Raw genomic sequence first — 23,294 nt, forward strand, 5'->3', positions numbered from 1 at the left:
CCGCGCGCCCACCATGGCCGCCCAGGGCGAGCCCGGCTACCTGGCAGCGCCGTCGGACCCCGGCTCCAACAGCGAGCGCAGCGCCGACTCGCCCGTGCCCGGCTCCGAGGACGACCTGGGCGCCGGCGCGCCGCTGCTCAGCCCCGAGTGGAGCGAGGAGCGCTTCCGCGTGGACCGAAAGAAGCTCGAGGCCATGCTGCAAGGTAGGCGCCGCCGCCCGCCCGCCCGCCTGCGCGCCGAGGCCGGGAGTTCGGACCCGGGCTCCGACTGAGGCTCCGGGGTGCCCCTTTCGCCCGGACCCGGGCCGTTTCCCTGGGCGCGCGCAGACCGCCCCCTCCAGCCCGGTCCCTCGCGTGTGGCGCTCGCTGCCTGTCGGCGCCGCGTCCGCCCGCGGGGGCCGGGATGAGCGCCCCAGCCCTGCCCGGGCCTGAGCGCGGCCGGCGGGTCCCATCCCCGACAGGCGTGCAGAGTACATTGCGGGTCCCGCAGGGTTTAGGAAAGCTTCCTGAGCCGGGGCGTCTTTGTCTCTCGTAGTTTGGGATCTTTCTGTAAACTTTTTACGGTTGCTCGGGGACTTTGCTGGGCAGGACAGCTTTAGCCACGTTGGTCTGGAAACGGAGTGAGATTTATAATCTGACGATTGCAGTGAACGCTCGCGAGCTCCTTTTTACCTTCCTTAAAAAGGTTAATTACCGGTCTACCTGTGGTCGTCAGTGAGGTTGGATTCCACATCCGTTAAAGTCTGGAGACTAGGCGGTGTGACCGGCTGTCATCCCCGAGGCTTGTGAAGGGCCGGCGTTGGGCTCGGGAAGGGAGGGCGCTGAGGACTCATTCAGTAGCTGGTGGCCTTTATCGCGGGAGGACTGGAGTTTTCCAAACTTGTTTTTGCTTTGTGGCTTTTCACATAGTTTATTTAGACTTTTATCAGTCAATATCTCGCAGGATGGGAGAGAGTTCGCCTTCCGTGGCAATGCAGTGGCGTTTTAGAACAATTAAGCAGGTTATTTTAAGAGAGAACAACATGTTTTCCAAAACAATAACTCGGTGGAAACAAATAGCAGGAGTGTTTGGCAAGGGTTTTTGGACGTGCTGCAATCTTGTCTCCCCTGTTGCTTATTTTTATTGATAAACATTCCTAATGCCTGTCCTGTATCTATTTCCCCCTCCAATTATGCAACTTCTAGGAGAAATATTTCTGTGATAAACTTTTCAAATAAAAATATTGCAAAACGGGTTTGAAAACTAACGCCCATGCTGAGTTTCTGTAACTAATTTTACTTATTTATTCCTTGCTTTTTGCTGGTTTCTGATTATAAAACAAATGTCAGCTTTATGTGGGAGATTGGATTGAACTGGTTAAGATAACATACTCTTCTTTTTCCGCAGATTTCCAGTTTGTCTTCTATGTGAGTTTGAAGTGTTGTGGAGGATTAATAATTTTTTTTTTCCATTTTATGTATTTGGTACAGGGTCTCACTACGCAGCTCCGACCCGTAGTGATGCTTCAGTTTTCCAGCTTCCCCAACTCTGGGATTACAGGCATGTGCCATCTCACAGGTCCCTGGGGGTGGGCCTGCGAGCTATGTGGATCGGGGATTGAACCCTGGTTCCTGAGCTTGCCAAAAAAGGCACTTAGTCTGCTGAGCTATCCTGATTGCCCAGGATTAATAACTTTTTTAAAAAATAGGATTTTAAAATGACATGCATCTTTACCCGTACGCCTTTAATGGCAGTAAATCCCATAGGTATAGTGACTAGGAACACCATATGTGTAACCTGGGCTGTAGAAGTGTTATTTATTTATTTATTTATTGATTGATTGGCAGAACCAGGGGTTGAACTCAGGCCCTTGTGCTTACCAGGGAAGCACTTATTCCACTGAGCCATCTCCCCAGCCCCTAGAAGTGCTTTTTAAAAGTCACACATTTTCATTTTGCCTACACTGAAATATGAGTGAAACATTTTTAACCTTTGACCTTTTTTTTTTTTTTTTTTTGGTCTTTTTAAGATTTTGAGACAGGGTCTCGCTACGCAGTTCAGGTTGCCTTGAGCTCACGTTGTACCCCAGGCTCCTCTTGAACTTGCACGGATCCTTCTGCCTCCGCCTCTTGAGTGCTGGCATTCCAGCCATGTGCCATCACACCTGGTTAGGCTCTTTTATAGATAAGGAAATTCAGACATCAGATGGTTGGAAAATTGCTTTGCAGTCTTAACGTTGGTAAAGTTTCTCTTACAGACAGTCTTCACAGTTAGCACTTACTCAGCAGCCTGTACCTAGTGAAATATTTAGTTAGTGTTGGACACAGTACTTTTACCTTTCTGAGAAGTAGGCTTTGAACACATTTGACAATAGGACCCAGGGCGGCACCAGATCATTTTAGACTCTGTTTTCAACTCCCATATTTGAAAGAATGGGATCAGTTTTCCAAACCAAATGTAATCATGTGCCGTGATGCTTAATACTACATGGTCACAGAAAAGTGAGTACTAGAGTCAGGCAGACCTGGTTTTAAACCTCCCTGGGACCCTGGGAAGGTTCCTGGGCCTTGCCTTACCCTGAGTTTTCCCATCTGCAAAGTAGGACTATTATCAGGCACTTTTTCTTAGGGTTTTAGTAAGCATGAAAAGAGATAATGCTTAATGAGCTAAATTGATAAAAAATAGCTTCATAAGTATCACTTTTTTTTTCCATTTATGTATTTGGCACAGGGTCTCACTACATAGCTCGGACTCAGTGATTTCAGCCTCCCCAGTGCTGGGATTACAGGTGTGTGCCACCACACCTGGACATGGTTGCTGGCTCAGGGTGCCCTGGGAGCAGGGCCGGTATAGCATGTGGGACCCGGAATCCACACCAGTCCCCTGTGCTTGCCAAAGCAGGCCCTTAGTATCTCGCCAGCCCTCATTTTCTTTTATTATTAAAGGCTTTTTTGTTGTTGTTGTTGATATTTAGGGCCTTACTTTAAAGCCCAGGGTGGCCTTGAATTTACTATGTAGCCTAGTCTGAACTCAAATTTGAAGTGATCTTCCTGCCTCAGCCTCCAGAATATTGGAGGCATACACCCCCATACTGATTATTATAGACATACACCACCACACTGATTATTAAAGTCTTACATCAGCGATTCAAGTGATTACCAGTGTGTACCATGACTTATGAGATATAAAATATACTTAATAAATGGATTGGGGAGCAGAGGGATTTTGCAAGCTCATAATTAGAAAGGTAAAATAGCTAAAAACCAAGATAGAAAAATCTGATAAGTCAAATATTGTTAGATATTTTGGGGTGGAAAACTTCATTTGAAAAAGATCAAGTAAAGGATGTATTTGGTTAGGTTTCTAATTATTGTACATTTGGATTAGAAATTTATCTTTTTACAGTAGTCTCAAAATACTATACGTGGTTTTCCAGTTGAAATAAGGACAAGTAAGATAGTTGTCCTTTAAGTCTTAGAAGTGCAAATTGGTGATTATAATGCTTGGAATTTGTTTTCAGAGAGACTGTCCTACGGGCAAGTTAATCTTTAATGTCTAATGTTTTAATGTTGTATTTTTATTAGTAGAGAAATTCTTCTATGCAGTGGACCAAAAATTCAGTGAGGTTAAACTATGGGCAGTAGGGTAGTAGTCAGAGAAGCAAAATACCACTCTTGGATGGTCACGGAATTCTACAATAATTGGTATATACCATAAAAACCACCAGACCAAGAATGTGGGGAAAATCACCAGTTTTTGTCTGAGATTTCTTTTTCTCTTCTGTTTGTTTAATAACTACTTTAGAACAAACATGAATACTGTCTGACATTTTTTGTTGAACCCTAAGTGACAATTATTGATTTTAGTCAATGATTTTTAAAGTGGAAATTTATTTTTGAGTTTAGATTTCTGAAGTCTATTGTCAACCTTGAAATAAATACCACGGACAGCATTTTTTAGTGATGAAATCATTTCAAACTTTAACGTTGAGCTTCAGAATTCACACTTCATACTTCGTGTGAGAGAACAGTGTTGACTCATTTAAGTTGATTAAAAGGGAGAGTGTCACCCAAGAAAGTTGGGAGGAAGCAGGAAATAGTTGGGTGAAGAGAGCTGGAGATAGTCTTGGTGGTGGCAACAGTACCAAGAGATAAACACAGGATTCCTATATTAATACTTTCCTTTTTTCATCAAAAGTATAGATATGTACCATCAAATTAAGAATTTTAGCATAAACCTATCTTTTTGAGACAGGGACTCACTATGTACTTCAGGTTGGTCTTGAGCTCACTTTGTACCCAAGGCTGGTCTTGAACTCACTATGGTCCTCCTCCCTCAGCCTCCTGAGTGCTAAGGTTACAGGCGTGTGCCACTACACCTGGTTGTAACATAAACTTTAACAATTCTTTTTTTGTGTACCCGGAGTCAAACTCAGGACCTTGTGCTTTCCAGGCTGGCACTTGTGCCACTGATCTATATCCCCAGCAACCTAGACTTTAGATACAAACATTTTCAAGCTTCTGAAGCTTTTGTTTGTACAAAGAGAAAAGTATAGGGTTAGGGAAAAATGGCCTGGTTAGCATGAAGGGAGACTGACATCTGGTGGGCTTTCACATACTGCTTTAGTAAATGTGGAAGACTTTAGTAAACATTGCATTTTTACAGTGTCAGGCAGAACCTGGGTCATGTACTGGTGCTTGCCTGAGTCACAGAACTGGTCTACAAAGCAGCGGTGGTCATACATCATTAATAAAAAGTATGTGCAGCAATCATGGTATCTCTTTAATTAACACACTTTCATGATGTTTGTCTTATGATGTGGTAAAGGTCATATATTTTAGGTATGATTGTGGGAGAGAAAAGAAATAAGCACAAAACACTTGAAAACAAGGCAGTAGTGGAAGTAAAGATAGAGTGTAGCTGAAGTGCGTAGAGCTTTCTGAGGCGAATGCCTGGCCCAGGGTAGCAGACAGTAAGAGCAAAGCAAACAGCTTCATGAAGCTTAGTGATTTAAGTGCGCAGGGCTCTGGGCCAGATCTACATTTGAATCTTCAAGTGATCTTTGAATAAGGAGATAGAGAAAATTTATTGTGTGTACCCCTATTTCTAAAAATGGGTATTAGCAGTTCTTCCTTCTAGAGGTGATTGTGACAGTTATAAGTAAAATATCACATTGAAGGCCACATAGAAAATATGAAGTACGTTAATTATGACCATTATAAAGCATAATATAAAAGATAATGTTATATTGAAAATCGAGTTTATAGGACAGTGGCTATACTGTTTTTATGATGGATGAATCTTCGCAGCTATCTGTATACCATTATCAGCCTTCCTGATAGGCATGTGGCATGGATTAGCCTTTGTAGAGGTGGGTAAGTAGAATAAAGCTTCACTAGACATGACTGTGGGATTCCTTTGGCTCATAAGGAGAGGGCTTCTGGCCCTCTTATTTGTATTTGTTTTTGTTTTGGATACTTTCATTCTTTGAATGGTCCTGAGCCATTCTGTTGCAGTATTGTCACTAAATCAGTTATTTTCTCTTCTGGTTATATGTTACTCTGGGCTTGAGTCAGTCACTGGTCACTAGAGAGAAGCTTTTTCAAAGTAAATGCTCTCTGTTAACATGAGCCAACATGTTCTGCTAGCACACCTGTACTGGGGGCTGTAATAGTCCTGCCAGAGGGTGATGGCATGGGCACTGAATCAGAGAGTGCATGGGTATTCTCTGCAGAGGTGCCTATCCCAGGGTCAGGCACTTGCTGCCTAGCAAACAGCAGGACAGCAGCAGCAGCCCCAGCCGCCCATCTGATGGAAAGTGTTTGAGTCCTTTTTTGAGGGGAGAAAAGTATTTGAGTTTTTCAGTGAAAAACTTAGAAAACGTTCATTAGGGCCATTAGAGTTGAATAAGTGCAGAATTGCAAGGTAAAATTACTTCATAGAAGAGTGGAAAAACACCTCAGAGGTGGGTGGCTTGGCTGTAAGGGCCTGGGGACTTGCCTCAGACCGGCTGGCCAGGGCCGTGCCTGGCCCCTGAGAAGCCTGTGCAGATGCAATGTGCTCAGCGCTCTGCGTAGCTGCCACACTCACCAGCCCTCGTCTCTGTGATGACTCTTGGTTAAGTTGATCATTGTTCAGACACAGCTAGGCAGCTAGAGAGGCCTGTTGTATTGATGACCTTACACGCAGTGTATTTGGTGGTTGCCAAGAGATGCTGTAACACACAGCAGTTTGCACAGCCCAGGAATTTATCTTCCCCACGTAAGGAGAAGTCTGAGGCAAAGAGGTGCAGACTTCTGTAGCTGCTGAATGCCAAGGAGTCACCTTGTCACCTTCATTATCTTCAGTCTGGGGACTTTTGTCTCCTGAAAGTTCATCTGTATTTGTTTGGCAATAGAGTCAAAAGATGGGTCTTCTTTCCCACCTTTTCTATCTGAAATAGGGGAGGAAAAAGGCTGTTCGTTTGGATGCTGAGTGATTCAGCTGTTTCTCCAGAGCAGGAAAAGCAGAGGAGTGCCGTAACCCCAATTCCAAGTGTGACTAAAGCTATAGTTTACCAGCCGGGTCTTTGGGCTGTGTTGGTAATCCTCGGAATGTAGATTGTTTGGTGATAGGTTTATGTACTTAGAATTTCCTTTTTAGCACAATCCAGGAATAAACTTAAAATCTGAAAAGGAAATGACTTTGATCATCTAAACTTGTTCTCATGTTGTTACTCTTTTTACATGTAAGATCTAGGACGTGTTGGGCCCTTCAAGCTCTGTATCAATGGGCCGTAATCTCCGCCCCAGGACTATCTTTTTTATCTCCATTGTTTTATCCATGTCTAGTGTTTCATTCATCAAAAAATGACATGGCAGAACAGAATGCCTATTTTACTTTTCATCATTCTGAGATATCTTCTGTGCCCTCCCTTTTGGAGTTGACTGGTTCAGTATAGTTCAAGCTTGCGTTGTACACTTCTGACTTTTTTCATAGATTGGTCATTCTAGTCCAGCCAGCAAAGCTGGAATTTGTTCAGAAGATGAAGTCATTTTGGAGGCAGTTTGATAGAATTATCTTCAAGTTTGAGCCATGTTTTGCTATTTGAAGTTGCCCAGAATGATGAGCTAATAAGCTGTGCCACTTGGTTCATCATGCACTTATTCCATCTATTTTAAAATCGAGTTCTCACTTAAAAATGAGTGAGGTGATGGTGAGTGTACATGCTTGCTTATGTAAAATGTTTAGTAAGCTCTGAGGGACAAAACACAATTTTAACACAGACATATGTAATTTTTTCAGTGTGTTGGAATGATTTGGGCAGAAACTTCTGTGCTGCACGAGTCACCATATTTGATTTTTAAATCTTTTTGCTACTAGTGTTTAGGTCAGTGTCCCAAATTTAGAAAACCATCAATGGAAACATATTGTGGATGTTATATGTTTCTGCATCCCTTTCCTACTTACTCATGTATTATTAATGACGGTAGGCAATGAAAATTATCTGTCTGTCTGTCTATCTATCTGTCTGTCTATCTAGTATTACATTCTGTCCCCATTTGATCTGGCATATAAAAAGATAATGCTCTCTTGCTAGCTATTAGGTAGTTTCTCCATTATAGTAAAAAAAATTAGTCTTCAATTTGAGCTGATTTGGAGTTTGACTAGATTTCTTCTTTTCTTCTTCCGTGCTGGAGAGCAAGTGTAGACCTTGCAGGCAGCAGGCTAGTGCTCTGTCGCAGACCCACATCTCCAGGCTTACACTGTATTTAGATAGAGAAAGTGCCTGAACGTAGGATTTGGAAATTCACCAGTGAATTTATTCTTCTGATTTTTTATGTATCATTTACTTCCTTCCTTCAGTTTTTATTTTCATTACTACACGTTTGCATCATTGGTACAGGACATAAGACACCTAGTTTTTTTTTTTTTTTTTTTTTTTTTTTTTTTGGCGGAACTGGGGATTGAACTCAGGCCCTTGCACTTGCCAGGCAAGTTCTTATTCTACTGAGCCATCTCCCCAGCCCCATATGTAATGTTTGATTCCTACTTTTTAAATTAAGTTTCTTTTTTCTTTTCTTTTTTTCTTAGAACTGGGGATTGAACTCAGGCCCTTGAACTTGCCAGACAAACACTTATTCTACTGAGCTATCTCCCTGGCCCACCAATGAAATTTTGATCAAAGGGCATGGACATTCTAAGGTTTCTAGTCAGTTTTACAGAATCATTTTTTAGGAAAGTGTTCAGGTTAGAAAGAAGACAGATTTTCAGGAATCTGCTCCTTGTATTTGTGACTGACAGACTTCTTGTTTGAGGTGAAAGTTGTGATATATTGGAGCAATTGTGTTGCCAGTAGAGTTAGAGTTCTGCTTTGCCTTACTGAAGAAAATTTATGTGTGCTTATCTTACCTGATTAGCATGTTAGTGTATCAATATTTCTTAAAATTTATGTGCATGAAAACTACTTGTGGAGTTTACTTAGAAAGGCAAACTTGGAGCCTGAGAAGTCCAGTTTCTTTCGGTCTGAGCATAGTGTTAGTAGAAGTTGCAGAGATCTGTGTTTTGAAAAGAATCTTGTGTAGTTTAAGGTAGGTGGTCCCAGGGCCACACTTTGAGGAGCACTGCTAGGTTAAACACTGCCATTTGCAAATAGTCAAACCATTAAAATGAAGATTTTTTTTTCTTTCTTTGATTGTCTTTATTCCTAAAGGTAGTTGTTTCTCAACATTATTAAACCATCATTAAGTATTTTAGTCCAGAAGCATAATTCATACTTGGTATCTATAGTAGTTTGTTGTAAGAGTAAAGGGCATACAGCTGTCTGTGTTCTGGGGAAGGAGATAGATTCATAGTGCATTCAATTTTCTTACACATTTCTGTTAAATTAGGTGTAATAGGTAACTGCTTAATGTTCTAGAAGATAAAAGTACATATTTTTATTATAAAATTTTTAAAGTATGGAGATAACTTCTAATAAAGAAAAATAGTCATCTGTAATGCACCCTTTTTTTTTCCAGCTGGATCAGTCCAACTTGGGGGTAGGGCTGGTGTACATGTGGTGCCCGGGATGGAACCTCAGTCCCTTTGTGCTTACCTACGCAGGTGCTTTAGACCATTGAGCTATCTCACTGGCCCAGTAACCATTTTTATGTTGTTAGTGCCTTGAAATATATAGTGCTTGAGTATTTGGGTAGAAGGCACATAGTTGCTATTACAGTGTTAGCTACTGTTGTTCATTCAGCATTTAAATCTCTTGTTTTGTACCTCAAAGTAGTTTTTAGAAATAAAAAAATATAGTTAAATGATAATATGTTTGGTTGAAAACTGCCTTTTTTCACTTGTGTATGACCTTATGTCAAACATTGTATAGCTTTTTTATACAGAGACTGCAGTGTAAGCCATGGTTGACGCTGCTTGGTGCTGACGTCCTGTGTTAGGCAGCAGAAACCATGCGTTTCTCTAACTTGCATCTGCTGTCACATTTTCCTTCTCCTTTGCCAGCATGTTCAGATATCAAGCTTCTGTTTTCTAGGGTTTATAGTTTATTTATAGTTTATAGTTTGGAACTATATTGTGATGAAAAAGATATGAATATGTATATTACAGCATGATGATTCTGGAGACAACATCTGACCTAGAGCACTTACCACATGAAAAGTGCTGTTGGGGTCTGTGCTTGTTCAGCTGTCTCAGCCTCCCGGTAACAACCTGTGGAACATATGTGCCATTTGGGTATGTTACTATAAAGCTGTGGAAATTTGAATTTGCAACCTTTACTTCCTTCGGGAATAATCACTAGGCTTAGATACCAGCTTTCTCTTAGAGTTGTAGAGTTCAGACTCTCAGTTGGTGTGTAGATACGGTGTATCTGAGTTCAGCAAGAGTGCTGGATGGCCACAATGGCTCTCCTAATTCTTGAATTTTTTCCTGAAATAGGAAACATCGTGGTGGTGGATGCAGGGGTGGCTTAGAGTTCTCAGTAAGGATGCATTCAGTAGCTTTGGTAAAATTTCTTCTTTTCTGTCTTTGTGAAACAATGATAATAATACCTCTCTCAAGGGTTATTGTGAAGATTATATGATAATGTTTATAAAGTTGACTCACAATTGGTGTCCTTAAATAGTCTGTATTTCTCAAATGTATCTTATGTTTTTCCCCAGCATCTAAGCTCAGTGCTGTGAAATAGCTGGACTGTGTTTATAGAATAAATGACCCATGATGGGTCTGGATTAAAGCCCTTGTCCCTTTTTGGGCTGGTAGACCTAGCAATGACCTCCAGGAATGGAAACCTAAAGCCAGAGCATGTGCTTGGCGTTGAGAAACAATAAGCAGTTCTGTCTTGTGAGCAATGCAGAACCCTTTCCTGAGTGTGATGGTCTTTTTTTTTTTTTTTTCTTCTTAGTCTGGATAAGTGGTGGTGAACCCTTTACACTTTTCAGCAATGCAGACAGCTCACTTAGGGATTCGTGCCTGGGTTCACCAACACTTGTCCAGGGAATATGTAGAATGTTGTACTGTTAGTGACGTACTTCACTGTGCTGTTTGGAATGGGGATATTAAAATTTAATTCAAATGAGATTAAAGCTGAATCAATTATGTCTGTATCTGATATGGATTAGAATTATAAATTGAAATTTACAAGGTTGATACAACTTTTCAATTTATTTAATTTCAAGCATTGGATTATCTTGTTCTTAGCATAACATACCTCCAAATACTTGTTTACGTATGATTTAAGGGATTGATATAAGATAATCCACTCTGAAAACTAGAAAGTATCAGTTCATGCACTGTAGTAGGATTGCTAGAGTTCTTTTGAGTTAAAAGGAAAAAATCCAGTTTTCTCAGTAGAGAGACTATGATTTACTAACAACAACAGAAAGAAACTAAGATGATTTTAATGTACAGGGGGTCCTGTATAAATGGCCAGATTTCAAGTTTGTGAATATAGTATCATAAATTGCTTGGGAATAGTGACAGTCTCCAGTGGGAAGCTGGTGCGTATTTTGTAAAGTTGAGTGGTGGCCAGGAGTCAGATGAGCTTAGTTCGTAACAGACTCAGCTCTCTGTATGTGCGTTGTGTTGACAGGACTTTGTCTCCAGCAGGAGCAGCAGCAGCAGCAGCAGGCGGGCAGAGAGCAAGGCTAGCTGCAGCGTGGTGGGCTTCGCAGCAGTGAGACCTCACGAGACACTGGCCCAGAACTGGGTTCTCAGCCCCTGGTGGTGAGGTGCAGTGCCCTGGGTTTTGTGGGTTAGGAACTAGCTAACGTAGGGTTCTCTGTAGTGCTTGAACAGAGACTGCAGTGTAAGCCATAGTGGACGCTTCTTGGTGCTGACGTCCTGTGTCAGACAGCAGAAATCATGCGTTTCTCCAACTTGCATCTGCTGTCACATTTTCCTTCTCCTTTGCCAGTGTGTTCAGGTATCAAGCTTCTGTTTTCTAGGGTTTATATCTGCCAGCTAAACCACCAGTGTGACATGCCAGGGAGGTGTGATAATGTTCAACAAATTAAAATCTGAAATAAAAGTAAAGAGATGCATGTCCAAATTTCACATATTTACAGAATTGTTTTAAATGATTACTGAGAACATTTCTTTTCCATAGGAGTCCACCAGTGTTTGCATTGCCATGTTCTAAGTTGGATCTTTCATTGTTTTCTACACATCTTTGTTAAAAGTACCATTTGAAGCAAAGTCAGTGTTTTGACAAGCATTGTTGTGATTCAGGGTCTTGCTATGTAGTTCGGACTGGTCTTGAACTTACTTTATCATGTAGCCTAGTCTGGCATAGAACTCACAGTGATCCTTTTGCATCAGCCTCTTGAGTTCTGGGATTATAGGTGTGTGCCACCACACCCAGCTGGCAAGCTTTTACTAGCTTTTAAATTACTTGATTATAATGTTTTAATTTTATTTGTTTTTGTTTTTTATATTTTAGGGAAGGGTCTACAGGGTGTTCAAGGTCTCACTACTAGATCATACTCATAGTGATCTGCCCGTTTACAGCCTCCCAAGAGCTGAGATTACAGGTGCGCACTACCAATCCCAGTCTCAGTCACCATCTCAGCACACCCCTGGGACAGGGGATCGAACCCTCAGCACCTGTGCCTGCTTGCAGGTGCTTTAATCCGCTGAGCTATTTGGCTGGCCCCATTTTAACAATTTTTTTTGGTAGTACTAGGGATCAAACTCAGGACCTTGTGTTTGCCAGGAAAGCACATATTCCATTGAGTTCTCTCTCCAGCACCCCCTAAATTGTTTTTAAATTCTTTTTTATTTGGTTCAGGGTCTTATAAGCAGCTCGAATTCACAGTGATCCTCCTGCTGCCTCCCCAGTGCTGGGATTACAGACATGCACCACCACGCCTGGTTTTGGTGACTAGCACAGTGTGCTGTACCATGGGTTAAACCCAGGTCCTTGTGCTTGCCAGGCAGGCGCTTATACTGCTGAGCTATCTCCCCAGCCCATGAAAGGCTTTGCTTTGAGGAGAAAACCACAGAGCATCATATTCCAAAATGGTGTTGGCCACACCAGGTTTCAGAAAGGCAGTGGCATTGAAAATTTGTTCCTCAGAATTGGATTCATAGTATCCGGTGATCCAGGCACTCGACCCTTAGAGCCAAGACAGAAGAAAGCATCGCTACTGCTTCAGCTGGCAGTGGACCTTGGCATCATCCATGTGGTGCTGGTATTGGTGTGTGAAGGATGCAGGAGTTCTGAGGTTAAGAAGGCTTCCACTCAGATTTCAGAAGAAGGCCTTGGATGCCAGGCAGTGTGCCCCTAAGAGGGCACTGTGTGAAGCAAACGGTGTCCTGGAGAACCCAGAAGTTTGGAAAGCCAGAAATATGTATTTTCTGAGGAACACTGCAAGGAGGGAGCAAAACTGGCGCAAGAGAGAAGCCACAGAAGCTACAACCACTAAAAGTGCTATTGAGGTGGAGCCACATGGAGCTCGCACGTTGCCACAGATTTCCTTGGATGTTGACTATGGTACTACAGGACTTAATGTCTGCCCGATGGGATTTTGGTCTTGCTTTTGCCTCATTCCTTTGTATCCCCTGCTTGTGCCTTTTGGAATGGTAGTGTTTATCTTGTGCCATGAATGCTGGAAGTGTTATCTTTTCATTTGTATAGGGGCTCATAGCTAAGAGTTTGCCTTAGATCTTGGAGGAGACTTGGGACTTGGACTCTTCAGCAATGATGAAACTGGTAGGACTTTGGACTAAAATGCCTTTTAATTTTATTGTTTTTAATCTTTTATTAATTTGGTACTGGGTCTCACTACACAGGTTGCACTCATGGTGATCCTCCTGTCTCAGCCTCCCTGGTGCTGGGATTGCAGGCATGTGCCATCATGCCTGGTTTTGGTGGCTGGCATGGCATCAGGGAGGCTGGTGCCATGGCATGTACAGGATTCTGGGATTGGCACAGCATGTGGAACTGGGGATCAAACCAGGGTCCTTGTGCTTGCCAGGCAGATGTTTAGATCCTGACTAGCCCTGACTAAAATGCCTTTTGCATAAAGAGGAGTGTATGTCATGCAGTGATGGGGTGGGCTTCTAGAGTTTGTGATTAATTTGTGGTCAAATGCTGGAATTATGAGTGCTACACCCACCTTGGCCGGTTAGCTTGCATACAATATAAAGGAGGGAAAGAGGCCTGCTCTCTGCTACTGCTCCTCCCTTTCTGCTCTCGTTCCTTTTGATGTTTTTCGCCACCACAAACTGTTGCCCTCTGCCATGTGCCACTCTGACTTGAAACCAGCTGATAATAGGCTGAAACCTCCACAATCTGTGAGTTAAATAAACCTTTCCTTCATTATTTTGGGGCATCAGGTATTTTTGTCTCAGTAACGAGAAAAAAGTAACCAAGACACCTGTTATCTGGGTAGTTATTTGAGGAGGGTCTTGGGTACCCCCTTGGGAATGGTCCTTTCTTGCGCTTGTAGGTTGTATATATTTGACATCCACAGGCCCCTCTGAGCATCCAGCAGATTCCGAAGGGGCGAAGACAGACATCTCTGGTATAAGCTTGAGATAAGGCAAGTCAGTCCAATGTGGGTTGATACTTATACAGGGCTTTTATTATAGCCTGGGCAGAATCAAACCGAACATAGTAGAGGTAGTGGCAGTAGTAGTGGTGGTGAGGGAACAGGCAAGCTATTGTGTCCAGTCAGGGTGTTTATGTACTGTATCATATTGTATCGTATCATATCGTATTGTATCATATCTCAGCATATCATCCCATCTTACTGAGACAAGCTCTTGCTGTGTAGCCCAGGCTGTACTCAGACTTGTGTTGATCCTCCTACCTCAATCTCTGCAGTGCTTTGATTATGCGTGTGCCCCATACTGCCTGGGTGTGCAGCTCCTCTGGGCTACTTCAAATTCTAAGAACAACAACAAAGAAAATTTAGAATAGGAGAAGTGGAAATCTGTATTTAAGATATTTCTTATCTTTTGTTTTAAATGAAGGAAAGTTTTTTTTTTTTTTTTTGTGAATTCCCAATGACTGCTGTTGAGTATGGTTTATGAATCTAGAAATAAACCTGTCTACAGGCCCCAAGACTTAGGAATAGGAAGCCTCAGACTTCATTCTACCAAACAAGCAGTGACTTAACAATCTATGGCTTTAAAAAAGCCTTTATGAAAATGCTAGAAATCAGACACAGCATCATAGTACTCCAGGTAAGCTTAAACCTAGGTTTTAAGCTGCGCCAAAACTGCTAACAAGCTGTTTGATTTTATTTGGGTCATGCGGGGCCAGAGAGATGGCTCAGTAGAATAAACACTTGCCTGGCAAGCGCATGGGCCTGAGTTCAACTCATGATTCTGACAAAAAAATAAAAATAAATAAACAATTATTTGGGTCATGCATAGGTCATGCTGTACAAGAAAAGCCCAGTGCATGGTTTTTCTGTTCAGTATCGCGGCTTTTTAGGAACCCAAGGCACTGGCTTCTGTCTCCCCTGACTTAGCATGCTAATGAGGATGCCAGTGGTCTCTGGAGAACAGCAGACCTGCCCGGAGCACCTGCAGCACTGCAGGCAGACACTGAAGAAGCGAAGACTGCACAGGACTGGGGAAAAATACAACAAAACCAAACCAAAAGAACTGGCAGACCTCTCCGTGAGGTTCCAGGTAGATGTATTCCTGGAAAAGGTTTGTGATGCCTTCAGAAGCTCTAGCCCGGTTGACTGGTGGATGAACGTCTTTTCTGTATTAAGCCCACCTGTAAGGTGTGAGAGTAGCTATGCTTTCAAATATAAAAATCTTAACAATAACAATAGTAACAGTAACTGCAGCCAAACAAGCTACATGAAAAAACAGGGAAACACAGCCTAATTAAAGGAACAGAATAAATCTCCAGAAACTAATTTGAAAGAAATAGCGTTCCAGAAAGTACCTGGAAATTAATTGGAAATTGTCTTAACTCAGTACACTGAAAGAAAAAAGGGATAAGAAATATAACTGTAAGGAATGAAATTAAAATGTTAGCAGTGAGGTAGAAACTATAAAATAAAACCAAGGAGAAATGCTAGAGCTAAAAATATAATAATTGAAAAGAAATAGACTGGGATCAACAAGCAGAAGAAAGGAGGCATGAAAAGATAACACAATTAGCAATTCCTTAGACTTTGAAAATAAAAGTAACAGTAATAAGGTATTTCAGAGAAGACCTTACGTGCCAAAGAAATAGAAAGGATCATAATAGTTGTCACAAACAATTACATGCCAAAATAGTGGATAACCTTGGTAAAAATGAATACATTTCTAGGAACATACAATCTTCCAAAACTGAGTTATGAGATCAGACATTTAAATAGACATGTTACAAGGAGGCTGAAAAAGAAAAGCCCCACGACTGCATGGCTTCACTGAAGGAGCTTCTGGATATTTAAAGAATTGATACCATTCTTCCAGGTTTTCCAGAACATTAAAGAGAAGGAAACTACTAGACGATGAGGACAGCAGTGTCCTGATACCAAAATCAGACAGGGATATTCCAACAAGAGAGAACTATGGACAGCATGCATGCAGAATTGTAGCAAACACGATCCAATAATACACTGAAAAGGTTGTAGGTCAAAATCATGTGAGGGTTACTTTTGAAGTATAAATACAATTAAGTACATGGCATTCATACAGTGATGCTGTGTTAACACAACACAGCGCTAGCAGCGTGTGATCATTTAAGCAGATGCAGGAAAAGCATTTGAGAAAATTTGCTTCTATATTATGTACACTAGCAGTGAATAATCCGAAATGTCACTTAAGAGTCTCATTTACAATAAGATTAAAATACTTAGGAATCAGTTTAAGGAGCTGAACACTACTGTACACTGAAAAATACAAAACATTGCTGAAGAAAATGCAAGAAACACAAATGAATGGAAAGATTTGTTCCTGGATTGGAAAATGACACTGTTACATACCCAGTGTTCATATTACTCGAAATGATGTACGGAATCAATGCAATCTTATTGTATTACTGATGTCATTTTTTTTTTTTGTAGAAATGGGTAAAAATTCATCCTGATAGAAGTGTGCAATCTGAGAGCATCTAGAATAAAATAATTTTCAGAAACAAGAGCAGCTTGAGTCCTCATGCTTCCTGCCTTCAAAACATACTTCAAAGCCAGAACAACTAAACAATATGAACAAAGAGAAATAATGTAGAGTAACTGAATAGCACAGGAAGTTCAGAAAGAAATCCTCATGTAGACATATTATTAAGTGCCCTTTGATAGAGGTGTCAAGGCCACAGTGTCTTCAACAAATGCTGCTGGGAAAACTGGGTTTTTGTTTAGAGAATAATATAGGTAGATCCTTATTGCATATATCAAAATTGACTCAAAATGGATTAAATACCTAAATATAAACATTAAACCTGAAACTGAACCCTTTCAACTCCTAGAAGAATAGATAAAAAGCTTGGGTGTGACAACATTTTGTTAGCTATGACATACAAAGCACAGGCAACAAAAGCAAATGGGAGGAACAGGGCTGCACCAGTCTTAGAAACTTGCACAGCAAAGGAAATAACCAGGAGTTAAAAGGGAGAAAATAATTAGAAACCGTGTATTTGATGGGGTTTCATGTCCAGGGTATGTAAAGAATGTCAAAATTCACAACTGATTGAATTAAATGGAAAATTTCCTGAAGATAATAGGCAAATACCTAGCCAGCATGGACGAAAATGTATTTTTTTAAGAGCAGAATATTTATTGTGGGAAAGAAAGCTTCTATCTGAGAGAGGGACATAGAGGGGCCCGAGCTGGTTGCCCTCATGGATGAAAAGATGTTGTAATGCCAAATAAACTTAAGTGAAATTAATTCAAAACCACAGAGAAATAACACCTCACATGCATTAGGGTGGTCATTATCACTACAAGACAAAACAAAGCAGAAGAGTGGTTGTGGAACATTTGAGTTGTGTACTTTTGGTGGAAGTGTAAACCAGTACAGCTGCTGTAGAAAACAACGTTGAGGTTTCTTAAAAAATCAAAAATGAAATTACAAAAAAATTGATGCAGAAAATCCCACTTAATAGATACATATCCAAAGGAACTGAAGGCTGGATCTTAAAGAGCTGTTTGCATATCTGTTCTGTTGTTGCTGCACCTTTATTTCCAGTGGTCAAGACGTGGAGAAGCAGCCTACCTATAATGTATGCTGTCAGTGGAGTGGATGCAGAAGTGTGGCGTTAGGTATCTCTGGCAGAATGTTATGCAGTCTTTAAGAAGGAAGGAAACCCTATCATATGGTGCAATGTGGGTAAATCTGGAGGGTATTATGGGATGTGAAGTAAGCCAGAATCACAGATACTGAATGATGGTACTTAACTTACATATTTAAAATAGCCAAACTCTCAGAAATAGAAAATAGGGTGAAGCTTGCCGGGGCCTGCAGGAAGAGAAGGGCAGCTGTTCAGGGGGTGTGGTGTCTCAGCTTTTCAAGGTAGAAAAAGGTCTGAAGATCTGGTGTGGCACAATGTACGTGTAGTAAGCACTGCTCTCCTGTACACTTAAAAACAAGTAAGGTGGTAAATTTCGTATGAAAAAGAATAAACTTGTCTGCTGTTACCTGAGTTTTTACCTGGTTGGACAGATTTGCCTAATGAAATCTTTTATTTTAAAGCACACACTGATATGAAAAGTTTTAAAAATAAAAAGCAAAAAAGATACTTGAAGAGGCCCAACTGGTTCTTCATCTGTTAATATTTTAAAAGAGGGAGCATGTTCTGTATTTCATAAGGATGAAAGCGTTCACCCTTGAAACCTGAACTTTGGATATTTCCTTCTGAGACTTTCATGGAAGTCGGTCCTCCTAAAGGCAGAGTTCTGTGGGGCGGCAGCCTCGTCATAGCATTTACATTTGGAGTTAACGTGTACGTTACCGAGGAAAGAATTCAGTTATTTTCAAGCTCTCAAGTACAAATTTGTTGAGTTGACATTTCTTTTAAAAAGCAAATATATAAAAAGAATTTTTGCGACTTGAGGTTTCAAAGAAAAGCTCTTGCATTCCATCGTTAACAACTCTAACGGAATCACGTTCTCACATTTCCGTATTTCCAAAGCGCACCATCGCAAGCCGGCTCAGTTCACAAGCTCAGTGACTGCTGACCAGCACATTCCTCTTGGTTACACTGTAATCTTTACCTCTGTTGGAAAATATGCTGCATTTTGAATGTTTATTTCAGGCTGCTTGGCTTGAAACCTCTCTGTTTAGCCTCAAATCATAGATGTGTATGGATGATCTGTGTCACAAACCTAAGAAGATAAAGACAAGAATACCTTGAGAGTTAGAAAGACACTGCTAAGCATCTACGAGGCTTGCAGAATGGTTTGAAAAGCAGAATTCAGTGGAATTGAATTCTCAGTGATAGATAAACATGATCCTAGTTTTGTGCACACACATGTATGTGTATATACACATAAATACTTGTCTGCATGTTATTATGGGTTAATTGTCCTGTTCCCTTCAGTTCAGAAGTTTTAACATTCAGGCTCTCAGAATGGACCTAATTTGGAGACAGCCTTTGTGGAGATAATGAAGATAAAGTGAAGTTGTTGGTGTGGGACCTTAGTCTTATAAAAGGAGAATTTTTGGTACAGGCATACAGAGAGGAAGCCAGCATGAAGAGACCAGAGAGAAGACAGCCATCCACTAGCCCAGACAGCGTGGCTTGTCCTTCTCTTGCAGACCCCAGATGAAGCATCTTGCTGACACATTGGTGCTGTATTTACAGCTTCCGGAATGGTTGTAGCCTCCTGGTGTGTGCTGCATAGTTACAGCATTACTACTCAACACAGGACTTACTTGTCTAGCCGCAATGCATGATTAGTCTTTAATATTCCATCGTATCTTCTAAGTCCTCTAAGGAGCTAGTGTTCCAGTGTTGTAAATAGAGAAGTTAAGATTGACTGTGCTGGTGAAGTGGCTAGATTTGGACAATGGATTCGGGACCCTGGATCCTATTTTGCACAAATAAATAACATACTTTTTTAAATTTAGGAATCTGTAAATTTGTATAGTTTGCAGCGGCACCAGGGTGAGGAACAGCTGAGAAAAGTGGACTCAGAAACAAAAACAGCCCACCCTCTTCCAGCAACAAAATAAAAAAATTCATGAACGTACACATATGTGAAATAAATTCTCTGGAGAGTAGCAACAGAAGAAGTGGCTGGCATCCTTAGGGTCCAAGTGTGAGTGCCCTTGCCTTGTGCTCCTGTTGTGGGCAGCAGAGGTGATGGTGGGGCTCTGCACTGGCCAGAGCGCAGGGGCGGGCTCAGCCTGGATCCTCTTGTCCCTGGCGTGGCTGGCAGGTCAGGGTTTGCTGCTTCTGACCCATGCAGACTCCCGGGGCGCCAGCCTCTGGCTTGGAGTGCTGGAGTTAGGGACAGAAAGCAGAAGGTACATGAAACGTTGGGCATTATTGCTACGGGGGTTGAGAAAGGTTCATTTTTGGGTGAAACAGGTCTGTAGTTAGCTGAATTCTGTAGACGGAGACCATGAAGTTTGCAAAACTGGCCTGGAAAGTGCTTTTAACAGTAATTCTTACGTAAGAAAATAAGAGGAGTTGTAGCATGTTGATGCCAGAGTGGGTCGCTTACTGAGTGCTGTGGAAGCTCAGAGTGTACCGAAGTGTACCCTGTTCCCAGCACTCCTGGACATTAAGGCAGGAGATCACAAATTCAGGCATCAGCTAGATCATTCAATGAGCCCTTGTCTTTAAAGAAACAAACAAACAAACAAAAAAAAAAAAAAAAAAACACAGAAAAACGGTTGAGGCTGTAGCTCATTGTGAACGCCTTGGTGCAACATCCAGTACCCAAATCCAAAGCCAAACTGAAGCAAACATCATTTAAAAGGTCTAAAGACCTTTTTCTAGTGTTTAATGTAAGACTAGAAGCTTTGCTAGTCTGTGGCGGCCTATCCCACCTTCTCAGAAGGCAGGCAGACACTGGCAAGCTATGGGGATCTTGTGAGTCCTGCCCTGGCCTCACCACCCTCCCAGGAGTTTTGCTGACTAAGGCCACTGCCCCCTCTTATACCATAGCCTTGGTGAGCCCCCTGTTCCCCCTCTGAGAGAGCCTTACAGAGCTTCGGTCTGCCCCAGTCATCCTGGAGCCTTCCAAGATGAGCTGTGGCTCACCCCCTTCACCATGATAGAAGCCACACTGAACTTCACACACTGGGAGCTTTGGGAGCCCCCCAACTGTCTCAGGAGCCTTGTTGACCAGTGCCCCCATCCCCTCCTATCTTTGCTCAATCTGGGTGAACATTGGGAACTTCAAAAATGCCAGAACGAGGGCTCAAAAGCAATCTCAGATCTCTAGCCCATGCAGACTAAGTCCAGGAGACAAAGACATGAAGAACTTGGAAGTCACATGCCTGAAATTTCTGATTGATATGGTAACACTTGAAGTAAAGAAATAACTGCATCAGGCAATTGATATTAGTCAAAGAGAAAAACAACTGGCGGTGTGCACAGGCCAGACTCACCAGGTCCCCATAGCTGCCTGGTGTTCCCCTGCCTTCTGAGAAGGTGGGATAGGCTGCCACAGCTCAGCAAAGCTTCTGGTCTTACATTAACTGCATCAGGCATAGAGTAAATCAGATTGGAAATAGTCTCTCAGGTAAAACAAGAAATAACAATTATGAAAGAATTGCTCAGCATATCTAAAGGCATAGATAAAAAAATAGAAGAGAATAGAAAAATGATGGAAACATTGAATGAACAGTATAGGAAAAAATTAAAGTGCATGAAACAGATTCAGATAACTACCCGGGAAATTAAGAACTCCGTTGAAAGCTGGCAGACTGCTTGAATGAAACTGAAGATAGACTTTTAGACCTTGAAGACAGCATTGCAGCTAGTGAACCTGAAAGGAAAGATCTCTTAAAAATAACAAGGAATTTTATGTAGCCTTTCTTGTAGTGTGGATTTGTGGGAGTTTTCTTTTCGTCTCAACATATTTATTCCTCCACATGTTTTCTTTTGCTTTGGAATGTACCACAATTTATTTGTAGCACTATTGATAGGCATTAATATTGTTTTTCTCTTTGACTAATATCAATAAAGATGCCGTGAATGTCCTTACATATGTTCATTGATAAACAGCTTCTCTTGGGTGTATAGCTAGTGATGAAAATGATACTTGATAAGAATACGTTTAGCTTTAGAAGATAGTTTCCAAAGTGATTGTACCACTTGATACTGTATTTGTAATATAAGAATTTTCCATTTTTTCTATAAACTTGACAATATAATGATTGCTTTTTTTCTTGTAGCTATTTTGATGAACTTCAATTTTTGTTATTGTCTATTTATTTAGTTATTTTTTTTTCTGGGGATTGAACCCAGGACTTAGGCATGCCATGCAAGCACACTACCACCAAGCTATATTCTCAGTGCTTTAATTTATTTTTTATTATTATTTTGAGGCTATTGCTCGGTCAGGCCTTGAGCTTGTGATCCTCTTGCTTTAAGCCACTTGGGCAGCAGGGATTATAGGCAGGCACTCTTGGGACCAGCTGTGGCAGTATTTCATTGTGGTTTTTAGTTCTACTTCCTTGATTACTAGTGAGATCGAACACTTTCATGTTTGTTGGCAATTTGAATAGTCACTTTTGAGCCACATCTGTTCAGTACTGTGTAACGCAATCTCACATTGTTCTGCACCTGACTCTAGCACTTAACTTGAGAGATTGTCAAGGACATGGCTTGGGTTCTGATATCCACCTCACCTCTCTCATGAATTAGCATTTATTCCTCTGGGAAGTGGCCCCCGCCAGACTCCCCTTAGTTTCTTAATTTGTCCTCGATTCTCCATTGGATCCTAGATTAGCAATGTTTTACTCTTTCATTAATTTCCCTAAGCCTTTAAGCACATGAAGAAATTATATCTGCATTTTCTAGCTAACCATCATGAGAGGGTTCATATCACTTCCATTACTGCAAGTGAAATTTCTTAAACCATTTTTCTTTTAATCAAGTGACTTTCTTGTTTTACTCTCAGTTTTAAATATTTAGAGGAAAACATGTCATCAGTTATTCACTTTTAGAAAGACTTTTTAGGGGAATCCATTTGGAAGGGTGTTGGTGGTTTTGTCACAAATTATTCCTTGGTGCTCAACGAATTTCTTACAAAATGAGCTGTACTTGCATTTTTGGCTTCCATTTTCTGATGTTATTTCTTGATGTTATAGGGAAAAAATTAGGAGTGGAGCCTTTAAAATCATAGTGGAACTTTAAATTAGTCGTTTACATAGATAATAATAAAACAAGTAAAAAGGAGTCACTACTCTACAGTAATGACTTGAGTATCAAAATGTGTGTCTCTTTCACGGAGTTGATGTAAATTATGCGCGGAGTTAGACGGACATAGCTGTGTTCATATAGAGCTTACAGTAGATTACAGGGGCCTGTGGGAGTTGTAGGGAAGATGGCAGGGGAGAGAGCATCAGGAATCAGCCTCCCACAGGACAGACAGGTGCACTGGCAGAACCCGTCACAGGCCACTCTGGGAGTGCTTGGCTTGGGCCACCGCAGGGGTAAAGCTTGAGGATATTCTGCTGAGTGAAGTAAGACTACCAGAAGGACAAGTATTGTATAATTCTTATTATACAGCACACCCAGAGTAGTCACATTTGTAGACAGCAAGTAGCATGGTGGTGAGCAGGGGTGGAGGAAAATGGTGCAGAGGAGGCAGGAAGGGTCGCTCAATAGATGTGCTCAGGATGAGAGGGAAACACTGCAGTGAGAACAATTGGTGCCGCCTAGCTGCGTACTTCATTATGGTTGAAATGGTGAATCTTATGCTATG

General features: G+C 41.5%; 1 protein-coding gene across 6 annotated transcripts in view; it reads left to right on the plus strand.

The window, feature by feature from the left end:
• Positions 1 to 6: 6 nt before the first annotated feature.
• Positions 7 to 23,294, plus strand: part of Bicc1 (BicC family RNA binding protein 1) — a 290,776-nt gene continuing 267,488 nt past the window's right edge. For all 6 annotated transcript variants that reach the window (XM_023706121.1, XM_023706122.1, XM_004645871.2 and 3 more), the window contains exon 1: positions 7 to 203. In XM_023706121.1, coding sequence (XP_023561889.1) covers positions 14 to 203 — 190 coding nt within the window. In that variant the 5' untranslated portion in view covers positions 7 to 13. The remainder of the gene's footprint in view (positions 204 to 23,294) is intronic.

The sequence above is a fragment of the Octodon degus genome, unplaced genomic scaffold (assembly GCF_000260255.1).
Source record: "Octodon degus isolate 3935 unplaced genomic scaffold, OctDeg1.0 scaffold00240, whole genome shotgun sequence".
NCBI lineage: Eukaryota > Metazoa > Chordata > Mammalia > Rodentia > Octodontidae > Octodon > Octodon degus.